Raw genomic sequence first — 12752 nt, 5'->3', positions numbered from 1 at the left:
TGGACTGGTTGGATCTCCTTGCAGTCCAAGGGACTCTCAAGAGTCTTCTCCAGCACCACAGTTCAAAAGCATCAATTTTTTGGCGCTCAGTCTTGTTTATGGTCCATCTCTCACACTGGTACGACTACTGGAAAAGCCATAGCTTTGACTAGATGGACCTTTGTCGGCAAAATCACGTCTCTGCTTTTTAATCTACTGTCTAGGTTGGTCATAACTTTTCTTCCAAGGAGCAAGTGTCTTTCAATTTCATGGCTGCAGTCACCATCTACAGTGATTTTGGAGCCCAAGAAAACGAACACCGTCACTGTTTCCACTTTTTCCCCTTCTATTTGCCATGAAGTGATGGGACCAGATGCTATGATCTTCGCTTTTTGAGTGTTGACTTTCAAGCCAGCTTTTTCACTCTCTTCTTCTCCCCCTCATCAAGAAGCTCTTTAGTTCCTCTTCACTTTCTACAATTAGAGTAGTATCACCTGCATATCTGAGGTTGTTGTTATTTCTCCCAGCAATTGCAGCCTGTGTAGACAGCCTTCGCCTTCTCCTTGAGGCCATTGTGAGGGTCTTCTCAGTAAAGTCAAGAAAAGGAAGTTGAACAAAACAGTTGAGCAAGTCTGCAAAGTCTGCGGCCTGGGAGCCCTGCCCCAGGCTGGGCCCTGACACTCCACCCTAAGGACTGGAATTGAATCTTTATGCAGCGCTGTTTATTATTATTATTACTGTGAAGCCAAGTAAGTCCTTAACAGCTGGGGCTGGTGACTCTAAGAAGCCCTGTCGCTCTTACAAAGGAGAAGAAACCAAGAAGACACGACATCGCAATTTTTCTGTAGGTTAGAAAAGGTCACCAGAGGATTGTAGGCGGGGACTGGCCGGTTTCGATTCTGAGTTTTTGTTCCGTCTGCCACTTTCTCCCTCCAGGCACGGTTGGTGACGCGAAGTGGGGCCTCCCATAGGATAAAAATGTGAGTGATTATTTCACACATTCTGAACGTGGACGGTGAGCTGGGCCCTAAGAGCTGGCGGTCTGGAGGGCTGCCTGCTTTCATCCTTTCCCTACAGCCCACCCTCTCGTAGAGGTTGACGACCCCTGAAATGAGTTACTGGTATGCCTGTTACATTGCTGTTGTTCAGTCGCTCAGTCATGTCTGACTCTTTGCGACCCCGTGGACTGCAGCACACCAGGCTTCCCTGTCCTTCACCAACTCCAGGAGCCTACTCAAACTCATGTCCCTTGAGTCGGTGATGCCATCCAACCATCTCGTCTTCTGTTGTCCCCTTCTCCTCCTGCCCACTATACTCATTATACAGATGGAGAAACTGAGCAGGATCAGAAGTGAAAGGCTAACATCACATGACCAAGAGAGACAGACCCTCCGTGGGACCCTGAAGCGGGGACCACAGGACTCTCGGTAGACCAGCCTCTTCAGGTGCATCAGGGCCAATTTCTAGTGGAGAGGAGAGGTCAGCAAGGAAAGGAAGGCCCCTTAAGGGCCGAGAAGAAACCACAGCCAGATGGGCTGGGAGGAGGAGGCCTCCCCTGAGGTGGGCGTCATGGCAGGCCTCCGGAGCGGCTGGTGTCTGAGAGGAGCCCTGAGCAGGGAGCAGTCCAGAGGCTGGAGAGATGGAGGAAGATCCTGAGGAGAGTGGTTGGAGGGGAGTCTCTGGGAGATGTGGGGCTAGGAGTGGGGGTGTTGCCAAGGCAGGGCCAGGCGGAAAGACCACCCTGTTGCATCCTCCTCCATAACCTGTGTTAGTCACCCACTGTGTCTGACTCTTTGCGGCCCCATGAACTGCGGCCCACCAGGCTCCTCTGTCCATGGGATTCTCCGCGTAAGAACACTGGAGCAGGTTGCCATTTCCTCCTCCTGGGGATCTTCCTGACCTGGGGATCAAACCCGGGTTGGAACTGAGCTGAACTTGCTAGCAAAGAGGGGAGCCGGGGAGGGAGCTCCCCGTGGGGGTTGTGGGAAGAGGGGGCACACTCTGCCAAGGGCTGGGGGGGACCTCGGAGGGCTTGGGTCCCACCTCCCCAGAGCAGGTACCCACGTGGACCCAGAGACAAGCCCACCTTCCAGGCTTTTCTGTAAATAGGGGTTTTGGGGCCCAGGGGCAGCAGGACTTGCCCCGGTCACCTAGAGGGGGTGGCTCAGGGCTGGGACAGGTCTTGGTCTCCTGCGTCCTGTCAGGAGGGGGGCCCGGGGTCCACACAGCTGCACAGCTGGCCTTAGAGCCGTCACCTGGCCTCCCAGGAAGGCCCGGCCCAGGTGGCCACTGGGTGGTCAGGCCACGGGCCCAGAGAAGAGCAAGGAATCTCCCTGAGGAAACCACAGACCGGGGGTCCATCCTGCCAGGGCCCTCACTGAGCCCCGGGAGCCCCGTCTCTGGGCTCAAGCCAGAGACCTCAAGCCCCTGAGGTCCCCTCTGTGGTGCGAATGAGCCCCAGCAGGCCGCGGAGGTCGGTCCGGGCTCCTCGGCAGGAATGGGGTGGAGGCGGGGAGGCTGCAACGGCCTCGGGATGACGCATCTGGTCACAGGCGCTGGTGACAGCAGGGGGTAGGGTGGCTCCGGGCCCCCTGCGGCGGCGGCTGGGCGGGGCTGCTGGGAGGTGACAGCAGCCTCTCCAGGTACTACTGAGAACAGGGGTTTTCACACCTGGGTGAGCCAGCATCTTGCTGGACGCCGCCCCATCAGGCCATAATGGGCACAGTGGGGGTGGGGGGTGGGGACAGCAGGTGGGGGAAGGGAGCCTGTCCAAAGCCTGGCCTGGGCCTGGGGATTCTGCCTCTGGCTCCTCAGTATTCCCGCTGCAGAATTAAAGGGAAGGGGGGCAGCAATGTCCTCTCTGGCTCGGACCCCTGTCCTTGTGTGGCAGTGGGTGTGTATGGGGGTGCAGGGCCAGTGGCCTTGCGGTGCACCAACTCGCCCTGTCTTCTCTCAGCACCAGCCATCCAGGCAACCTGCTCAGGGCATGCTTCCTCCTAGTGGCCATAGCTCCATCCCTGACCACCAGCGCTCAGGTGGCCAATCCCCCAGGTCCTTGCCTCCCTCCAGCCTGTAGCGCTGGATTCTTCCTCCCGGGCACTGGCCGTTCCAGTGTGTACTGCCCTTACGCCCTCATTCCCAGGTGGGTCCCTGGGGTCCCAGCCGAGCACAGGTTCTGGAAAGCCCCTGAAAGGCAAAGCGCCAGGAGTGACTTCTCCGAGCTGAGGGTGCTGGGTGAGGGCTGCGACGGAGAGGGGCACCCATGGAGACCCGACAGGCAGGGACAAAGTGCAAGAGGCCAAACTTTGGCGGAAAGACGAGAGCGGAGGAGACGCCAGGGTCGGGACTCCCAGGTCCGTGGGCCGGGCGAAGCCAGGGGCGGGGGCCGGGGACCCTCCCGGTGGCCGCGGCGGCGCTGGGCCCCGGCCGCCTTCCCTCCCCCAGCCCTGATTGGCAGGCGGCCTGCGACCAGCCGCCGCGAGCGCCACAGCGCCCCGGGCGCCCAGGCGAACGCGAACGGCCCCCTGCGGGAGTAGAAGGGGGCGGGGGGGGGTTGCGGATTGGCTATCGGCTATATATATAGCGGCTCGGCGGCCGCGGGCCCAGCGCGCAGGGAGGCGCGCACCGCTCCGCAGGGTCCCAGCCTGGGCCGTGCGTCCTGCCACCGCTGCCTGCCTCTCCATGCAGCCCAGGTAGCTCCCGGCGTCCGGGGGCCCCGTCGCTCGCCTCCCGCTTTCCCCGCCCCGGCCGGGCACTACCTGCCCGGCCCAGGCAGTGCGCTCCCGCAAGGCCCCCCACCCCCAGACGAGCTCGCCCGCCGTCTTCCCGGGCGCACGGACCCACCCGCGGACGCACGGCCCGAGGGCGGGGATGGCGGGGCCCGGGGCGGCCGCGGCGGCGCTGCTCCCGGCGGTGCTGCTGGCCGTGCTGGCGCCCTGGGCTGGCCGAGGGGGCGCCGCCGCGCCCACCTCCCCCAACGGCACTCTGGAGGCCGAGCTGGAGCGCCGCTGGGAGAGCCTGGTGGCGCGCTCGCTGGCGCGCCTGCCGGTGGCCGCGCAGCCCAAGGAGGCTGCCGTCCAGAGCGGCGCCGGCGACTACTTGCTGGGCATCAAGCGTCTGCGGAGGCTGTACTGCAACGTGGGCATCGGCTTCCACCTCCAGGTTCTCCCCGACGGCCGCATCGGCGGCGTGCACGCGGACGCGAGTGACAGTGAGTGGGGCGGGCCGGACGGGGAGGGTCGGGCCCCAGGGCAGCGGCCGCCCCTTCCAGCTCGCACAGGGAGGTCTCGCCGGCACCTGCTCTTGGGCTGTGGGAACCGGAGCGGACTTGGGAACCGGAGCGGACTTGGGGTCCGGTCCCCTCCGGCGTAGAGACGCCGGGGACGCCAACACTCTTGGCTTTGCGCAACCCGGCGGCGGAGCCCGCCTCCCGCCTTCAGAAGTCCGGAATCTGGGCGCCGGATTCCAGGGCCTTCGCTCGTGGGCACCAGGAGCGCGGCGCAGCCACCGGCAACGAGCGCCCACGTCGGGTCCGGACTCGGGGGCTCCAGGGGGCCACCTCGCTCCTGCAGTCCCGGACTGGGCGCGGCCGGCGCGGGGCCGGGACAGGGGCCGAGTCCGCGGGGCTGCGGGGGCCCTTGGGGGGCGGCCTGCACCACGGAGGGAGCAGGGCCATTTAGATTCATCTCCACCCCCAGAAGTGGGGGTCCCGGAGGGGCGCAGGCGGAGGAGGGGGCCAGGTGGGAAGCTCGGGCTGAGGGTCCGGTGCCCGGGAATAACCCGCGCCCTGCCCCCAGGCCTGCTGGAGCTGTCGCCGGTGGAGCGCGGGGTGGTGAGCATTTTCGGGGTGGCCAGCCGGTTCTTCGTGGCCATGAGCAGCCGGGGCAGGCTCTACGGCTCGGTGAGTACCGTGGGCCCCGCCGAGCCGGGCAGCATCGTGACGCTTCCAGGCCACCCGACGCCAGGATCGTGGAGCTGCGGTGGGGGTCGCGGGACTGAAAGTAACCCCCCCTCCTGAGGCAGTGCCGCTTACCCTTGTTCAGTCACCCAGTCCTATTGGATTTCTTTGGCGATCCCATAGACCCTCGCCTGCCAGGCTCCCCTGTCCATGGGATTTCCCAGGCCAGAATCCTGGAGTGAGTAGGTTGCCAGTTTCCTTCTCCAAAGGATCTTCCTGAACCTGGGGATCCAACCTGCATCTCCTGCATTGATAGGAGGATTCTTTACCACTGAGCCACCTGGGACACCCACCAGCCCAAAGGAGAGGCCCAGCCCCAAGACAGGGACAGCGCTCCCGCCATCCTTGAGCGGTCATTTGCCAGTGGGTCAAGGGTGCCCTTGGGAGCCGTTGCTTGGAGCCCCTGGGGCAGGTCCCAGTGGGAAGGACAGCAGTCTTCAGGCAGACCCAGTGAGGATGCACTGTTGTGGCTTCCAGGTGCCGGGCAGGTGCCTGGAGTGGCAGATGCTGAGGACTGGCGGGGTCCCTCTCCTCACCCTGTGAAAGTCTGGATATCCTGACTTCTCAGGAGGGACCCCCCAGCCAGGGAGGGGCTGGGAGAGAGAGGAGTTCCTGACCACTGCCCCAGAGGTCCCTTGGCCCGCGATGGCCCCCTGACCTGGCTCCTCCTTCCCTCCCAGCCTTTTTTCACCGACGAGTGCAAGTTCAAAGAGATCCTTCTCCCCAACAACTACAACGCCTACGAGTGCTACCGGTACCCCGGCATGTTCATCGCCCTGAGTAAGAACGGGAAGACCAAGAAGGGGAACCGGGTGTCCCCCACCATGAAGGTCACCCACTTCCTCCCCAGGCTGTGATCCTTAGCGCCCCCCGGGAGGGGAGTACCTAGGGTCCCCTTGGTGCACTTTCTTCAAATGGACAGTGGAATGCAAGAGAAGGTGTAAGATATTTAAATTAATTATTTAAATGTGTATATATTGCCACCAAATTATTTATGGTTCTGTGGATGTGTTTTGTATTTTTCTGAAAGAACAAAAGCAACTCCCCCCTCCCTGCCCCGAACCAAAGCCTGACTTTTGCTGGTAAAACAGTAGAGACCCTTCCACTGGGTTTATTCTGCTTGTTGGAAAGTTGTCACAAGTGGCTGCTGCTGCTCCATGTATTAAAACCGGTGATGTCAGCGTCCGACATCAACCCCCGCTTTGCACTGTCCCCTTTGGTTTGGCAGTGAGCATCCTTGTGCCTGGAAAGGTTTCCCGGGGCTTTGGAAGCCAGTGAAGGAAGCTCCCAGGCTTGGCTTCCTTCCTAGCATCCTGCGGTGCCCCACTCCCTTTCTCCCTGAAGATATTCCTCGGGACGTATCGGTTTACTTCGGGTGCAGAAAGCGCACTGGCGAGGCCACCGCTGCCGCTCCGTTTTTAGATCTGCCGTGTATGACCTTTGAACTTTGCTGCAGTCAATCTTCCTCAGTGTACCAGATGGGGGAGACCCGTGGGCAACTTTATAAACTCCTGCTTTCCTGTTTTGGACCGGCCACAGCCACTGTTTCTCTGTGGCCATTGGGAAAGGGCAAATACAAAGTGATTTTGTAAAATCCGATGGAGAGGAATTGATATTACATTGGGAGGCTGGGAATGGACAAGATTGGATTTATAACCACCGCCAAAACCCGAGGGGTGAGAGAGAGTTTGTGGTAGTGGAGACTTCTGATAAGTAATAGCATATATATATATATATATATATGCGCCTTTTTAAAAACACACTTCCCTGTGTTTGGGAAGCTTTGGACTGGAACTAGCTGTTCATTTAGGTGAAATGTCCTTGTAATTGTCCAAAAACACTTAAGGCAGTTTGCATGCAAGAAGGTGCTGCTTCTGTCAGCTGCATTCCTGATTAAGTGGATTTCACATCTACCTCAAAAGCCCTTCAACTGCTCATCTGGCAAAATCTGCAGAAAGCTCAGACCTAGTGTAGAGTTTTGCCATCCCAAGTGGCTTTTTTTTTTTTCCATATGTAGCCAAAAAGGATTGCAGATAGCGTTGGTGCGCCCCATTCGAACCTTGTCACGTTTGAGCTATCTTTACCCCACGATTTACTTTTAGTAAGGATAATCATCGTGAAAATATTTGCAGACAGCTGTTAGAGTACACTATATGGCCACCAAGTAACCTTATATTTTTCTTTATATATTTTACAAATGTAACCCCTGTCCTGGAAGCAAAGATGGAAGAGGCAAGGGTCGGTGAGGTTTAAAAAAAGTTCCGAGGTGATGGCAAACATTTAATTTTAATGAATGACTTTTTCGAGTTTATACAAAATGACCTTAGCTTGCTACCAGAAATGCTCCGAATGTTTCCTCAAGACTTTAATACTCTCCTAAGATGTTTCTGAACTGTCTCCCGAATTAACTTTATGGGAGTCTACAGACAGCAAGACTGGAATATTGGATTGGCGTTTTTGTCTTTCACATTCCTTTTTAAAACTCTTTGTTCAAATGCAAATCATCTACTTAAAATACTGTTCTTAAACTGAAGCCTGGAAGAAAGAAGCCACTTAAGACGGGACGCTACATCTCACACTGCTGTTCAGACCTGGCAGTAAAAATTTTAAAAAAAATTCTAAACCACGCCCTAGAGTCCAGGAGTATTGAGCGATGCTCAGAGATCTGGGTGCTGAATCCAGGGGGAGGGGGGACGCTTTGGTGGGGGGAGCAGGGGCTGGAATTGATGGTTGTTCTGTATTTACTGTATTCACATAGTAACAAACCAGATTGTTTCAGATGCCTTACTTATTGCGCGACGCCTCGTCTCAGAGCCCGAGCAGATCGTCAGGAACTCAGCTGTCTTAAGGGGAGAACTCGGCCATCCTTGACCATGTGTATATAGTCAGTGAATCAGATGTGAAGCGTTTAGAGGTGTCGTTGAATCTTTGAAATATTGTCAAGTGTTTCTGTTGCTGTGATGGGGATTTGCGGTTTCTGTACCTACTGCTGTTTTCAGAATCTGTCTGTAGTTTTATACAGGTGCTGACCCATACTGTGATGTATGTGCTGTGCACATCGAAATACAGAATAAATGGAAAACGTTCACCACGTATAAAGAGTCCCATTGGCCTTGATGAATGTAACTGGGGAAGGTATTGCAAATGATTAAAACCTGCCTTGAAATGCCAATATGGGACTCCCCACTCCCTGTCTCCCAGTGTCTATTTGAGGCCCTGCGCCTTGCCTCGCTGGGCCTGGGGCTGGGGGTGGGGGAGACGGTTCTAGCCAGCTGTGTCCACACAAATGTGCCCTTGGAGACAGGAGCCTGGGGGCGGGGGGGGGGGGGGGGGGGTGTGGGCGGGTGGTGAATGTCAGGGTTTTGCGGTGACTCTGACTTTTGCAACTGATTCTCCAGATGGGGCCAGTTCGCACTGTGCCCACCTGGGGACTAACCAGAGCCGTGCCCACCGCCTTGGCCTGGTCCAGGCTAACTGCTCTGTGTGCTTTCCTGTGGGTGGAGAGTGTAGCTCCCAGAACTGGTCATAAGCAGATTTTTCAACCTCTCACCAAGGGGTCTTGAAATCAACATAATGAACCCCAGCTAGCCTTAAAAGGAACTGGAGGGACTTTCCTGGTGGCCCAGTGGTTAAAACTACGAGCTCCCAGTGCTGAGGGCCAGGTTCGATCCCTGGTGGGGGAACGAGATCCCACATGCTGCGCCTAAGAGTTCCTGTGCGCGTGCGTGCCCCGTCACAAAGTCGTGCCCGACTCTTTGTGACCTGTAGCCTGCCTGGTTCCTCTGTCCATGGGATTTCCCAGGCAAGAACCCTGGAGTGGGGTTGTTGTTTCCTCTTCCAGGGGATCCTCCCAACCCAGGGATCGAATCTGCATCTCCTGCTTGGCAGGCGGGGTCTTTACCACTGAGCCACCTGGGAGATCCCAAGAGTTGGCATGCCGCAACTAAAGACCCTGCATGCTGCGACTAAGACTCTCACAACCAAACAAATCAATTAATGTTAACGAAAGTAACTAGAGTAAAATCGTACAGACTAGAACCATCCAGAGTGCGCCAGTCACTGTAAAGGAACAGATTGTTTCGTGAGCTCTGTGTCAACTATATATATATCCAACTGGTCTCTACTGGGATGTGGTATAGGAGGCCTCAGTCGTGTCAACAGCAATTAAAAAAAAAAAGTACTGACCTAATGGTCCAAGAATCTGGATTCCCCTCCCCCCATAAAATATATCCAATTGGTTGGCAAAAAGACCCACAAAAAGCCATCAGGGCTGTTCTTGATCAGTCCCTAAGTTATGTTCACTCTTTTCCACCCAGTGGACTACAGGCTTCCCTGTTCTTCACTGTCTCCTGGAGTTTGCTCAGATTCACTTCCATTGAGTCGGTGATGCCATCCAACCATCTCATCCTCTGTCACCTCCTTCTCCTCCTGCCTTCAATCTTTCTTAGCATCAGGGTCTTTTCCAATGAGTTGGCTCTTCTCATCAGGTGGCCAAAGCATTGAAGCTTCAGCTTCAGCATCAGTCCTTCTTCCAATTCAGGACTGATTTCCTTTAGGATTGACTGGTTTGATCTCCCTGATGTTCACGGGACTCTCAAGAATCCTCTCCAGCAACACAGTTCGAAAGCGTCAGTTCTTCAGCCCTCAGCCTTCTTTATGGTCCAACTGTCACATCTGTACATGACTCCTGGAAAAACAAGCTGTGGGGTTCCTTAATGGTACCTATGTTGCTAAGACATCACATTATTATTTTTGATGCCCGAGATCTAGGGAGGACAAAAATACATGGACAAGGTTATGGGTTAAATTGTGTGCCCTGCAAGAAGACACACTGGAGTCTTAACCGCCATACATAGAAGGCACTTTGTTTGGAAACAGGGTGTTCACAGAAGGAACTGAGTGACAGTGAGGTCCTTAGTATGAGCTGTAATCGTCCAAACAACTGGCATGCTTACGAAAGGAAGGTCATGGAGAGACAGCCATGGATGGAGGGGGGCTAAGGTGAGGCATCTGCAAGCAAGGAAATGCCAAGGCACCGAGACCCCCAGCGGGCGTACAGAGGCCTGGCCCAGGCTCCGTCAGCCTCAGAAGGGGCTCAGCTGCCTGCACCTCGATCTCGGGCTTCCGGCCTCCAGGACTGAAGGACAACACATTCTTGTTACGTGACACCACCCGGGTCTCTGGTCCTTGGTTGCTGCAGCCCTAGGGGAACTAAGAGGCGTAATTCTCCTCCTTGGGATGCGGGTGGGGGAGGAGTGAATCCCTTACCTGTGCCCAGCCTTGGCCTTTTCTCCAGCGGTCCTTCAGGTCCAGGTCTGTCCCGGCCAAACACGGAAAGCTTCATCCAGCTTCTGGGTGAGAACCTGCGCACGGTTGGCAGAATCATGCAGTTGAACTGAGCTCCCGTTTGGCCTTCTGGCCTCTGACCTAGGCTGATATCGGCTATGTTGGCCCTCTCCAAAGAGGGGGCTGAAAAGTCATTTATTCACTTCTGTTAACTTATGTGTTGCGTGCCTACTGTGTGCCAGGAGCAGTCCTAAGAGCTCGGGATACCCGAGTGAGGAAAACAGAGATCCCTGCCTGGGTGGGGCCCTCATCCTGGAGCCGGGGAGGAGGTAAGGCAGAGAGGCTGGGTCCCGGGGCCCCGTCTCAATGGTCGGCTGGGGGCAGCAGAGGAAGGACGTGGCTGGCAGGCTGAGAATAGATGGCCACGAAGCGGGCAGGGGTGGGGGCACTTCTAGGGCATCTCCTCCTCCGTTCTTTTCATCCTTGGTAACCAAACAGCCCAGGGGAGGGTGGGTGAGCCTCAGGGCCTCCATCTGTGTGACCTTGGACAAGCCAGGTGACTTCCCTGTGCCTCAGGGGCCCGGTGTCAGGATTGAGGACACAGAGCTTGTGAAGTGCTGGATACAACAAACAGTCACGCTTCCCTATCGTCATTGTTATTCTCCTAAGAGACTTAATTACAGTCTTAAGGTCTCAATCCTTTTTATCTTCGAGCTGATGGGATGATTTTTCTGGCTAGGTGTTAGGAGTCGCTGTCAGGCAGAACAAAGGCCCTCATCTGGGCGTGGTGGGGTCTTCTTGGAGGAGGGCTGGCTCGCCCGGTTCCTGCAGGGAACTCGGGAAACCCACCTCCCACCCAGAACCCTGCACTGATGCACTCCTTTCTGTTCTAGAATGTGACCTGGCAAGGGGTCCTGGGCACTCAGGGTCGTTCTTCAATGAGAATGAGTTGTAATTGTTCTTGATTTAGCATTTGAAACCTAAATGTTTCTTTAAAAAAAAATAATAAGTGGAGGAATTCCCTGGTAGCCAGTGGCAGACCCTCACAGGCATAGACAGGCAAGGTGGTTCCTCCTTTCTGGGAAAGTCAAGGAGCAGGGGGACTCAGGAGCCATCAGCAGCTTTGGGGATAAAGGCATCATCCTGGGAAGGGGTCTGGGTGCGGACCACGAGCATTTACCACACTGGCAGCTCTTTGTAACTCTTCCACAGTTATCAACTGATTAATGAACTATGTCATTATTTGCTTGCCCTCCCCCAAGTCAAGGCCACACTCTGCCCTGTAGGAGAGGAGACCAGGAGCCAGTTTCCTGCTGGACAGGAGACCAGGATTCATATATCGTATGACATCCCTTGTACTTGGAATCTAAAAAGAAATGATGCAAATGAATTTATTTTTGAAACAGAAACAGCCTCCCAGACTTAGATAACGAACTGATGGTCGCCAGGGAGGAAGGATGTGGGGGAAGGGATGGTTAGGGAGTCTGGGATGGACATGTACACACTCCTCTTTCTTTTTAACTGTGGAAAACAAAACTTAAATCCAGATTCATACATAAGTTAGTATACAATACTTGTCTTTCTCTTTCTGACTTCATGTAGGGCAAGAACGGAGAGCAGACCTGTGGATATGGCAAGGGAAGGAGAGGTTAGGGTGAGTTATAATAATAATAATAAATCGGTCAGTCGTGTCCAACTCTTTGCGACCTCGTGGACTGTAGCCCACCAGGCTCTTCCATCCATGGGATTCTCCAGGCAAGAATTCTGGAGTGGATTGCCAGGGTGAGTTAAAAGAGGCGCATTGATGTATATGCACCACCGCGGGTGGGCCAGGCAGCCTCTGGGAACCCGCTGCGCAGCCACAGGGGGCTCGGCTGGGCGCTCTGAGATAACCGAAGGGGTGGGAGGGAGCTTCAGGAGGGAGGGCATATATGTAGACCTGTATTTACTTTGTTGTACAGCAGAAATCAACACAGCGCTGGAAAGCAGTTATCCTCCAATTAAGAATAAATTAGAAAAAATAAAGACTCCGGGCTGCATTGGCAAAAAACAAAACAAAAAAAGCCCCAAACTCCCCCTAAAACATAAATCTGTCACCTTAGCCATTTTAAGTGTAGCAGCTTGGATGGCAGTCCGTTCAGTTCAGTTGCTCAGTCGTGTCTGACTCTTTGTGACCCCATGGACTGCAGTACACCAGCTTCCCTGTCCATCACCAACTCCCGGAGCTTGCTCAAACTCATGTCCATTGAGTCGGTGATGCCATCCAACCATCTCATCTTCTGTCATGCCCTTCTCCTCCTGCCTTCAATCTTTCCCAGCATCAGGGCCTTTTCCAATAAGTCAGTTCTTCACATGAGGTAGCCAAAGTATTGGAGTTTCAGCTTCAGCATCAGTCCTTCTGATGAATATTAAGAACTGATTTTCTTTAGGACTGACTGGTTGGATCTCCTTGCAGCCTAAGAGACTCTCAAGAGTCTTCTCCAACACCACAGTTCAAAAGCATCAGTTCTTCAGCACTCAGCTTTCTTCA

General features: G+C 55.3%; 1 protein-coding gene across 1 annotated transcript; it reads left to right on the top strand.

Moving 5' to 3' along the window:
- Positions 1-3849: 3849 nt before the first annotated feature.
- FGF4 (fibroblast growth factor 4) lies at positions 3850-5793 on the top strand. Its single transcript, XM_052662443.1, has 3 exons — positions 3850-4189; positions 4776-4879; positions 5617-5793. Exons 1-3 carry the CDS (start codon positions 3850-3852, stop codon positions 5791-5793), a joined length of 621 nt encoding a protein of 206 aa, XP_052518403.1.
- The last annotated feature ends 6959 nt before the right edge of the window (positions 5794-12752 follow it).

The sequence above is a fragment of the Budorcas taxicolor genome, chromosome 25 (assembly GCF_023091745.1).
Source record: "Budorcas taxicolor isolate Tak-1 chromosome 25, Takin1.1, whole genome shotgun sequence".
NCBI lineage: Eukaryota > Metazoa > Chordata > Mammalia > Artiodactyla > Bovidae > Budorcas > Budorcas taxicolor.
Note: the sequence above shows the minus strand (reverse complement) of the source record. Positions and strands in the feature narration are given on the sequence as shown.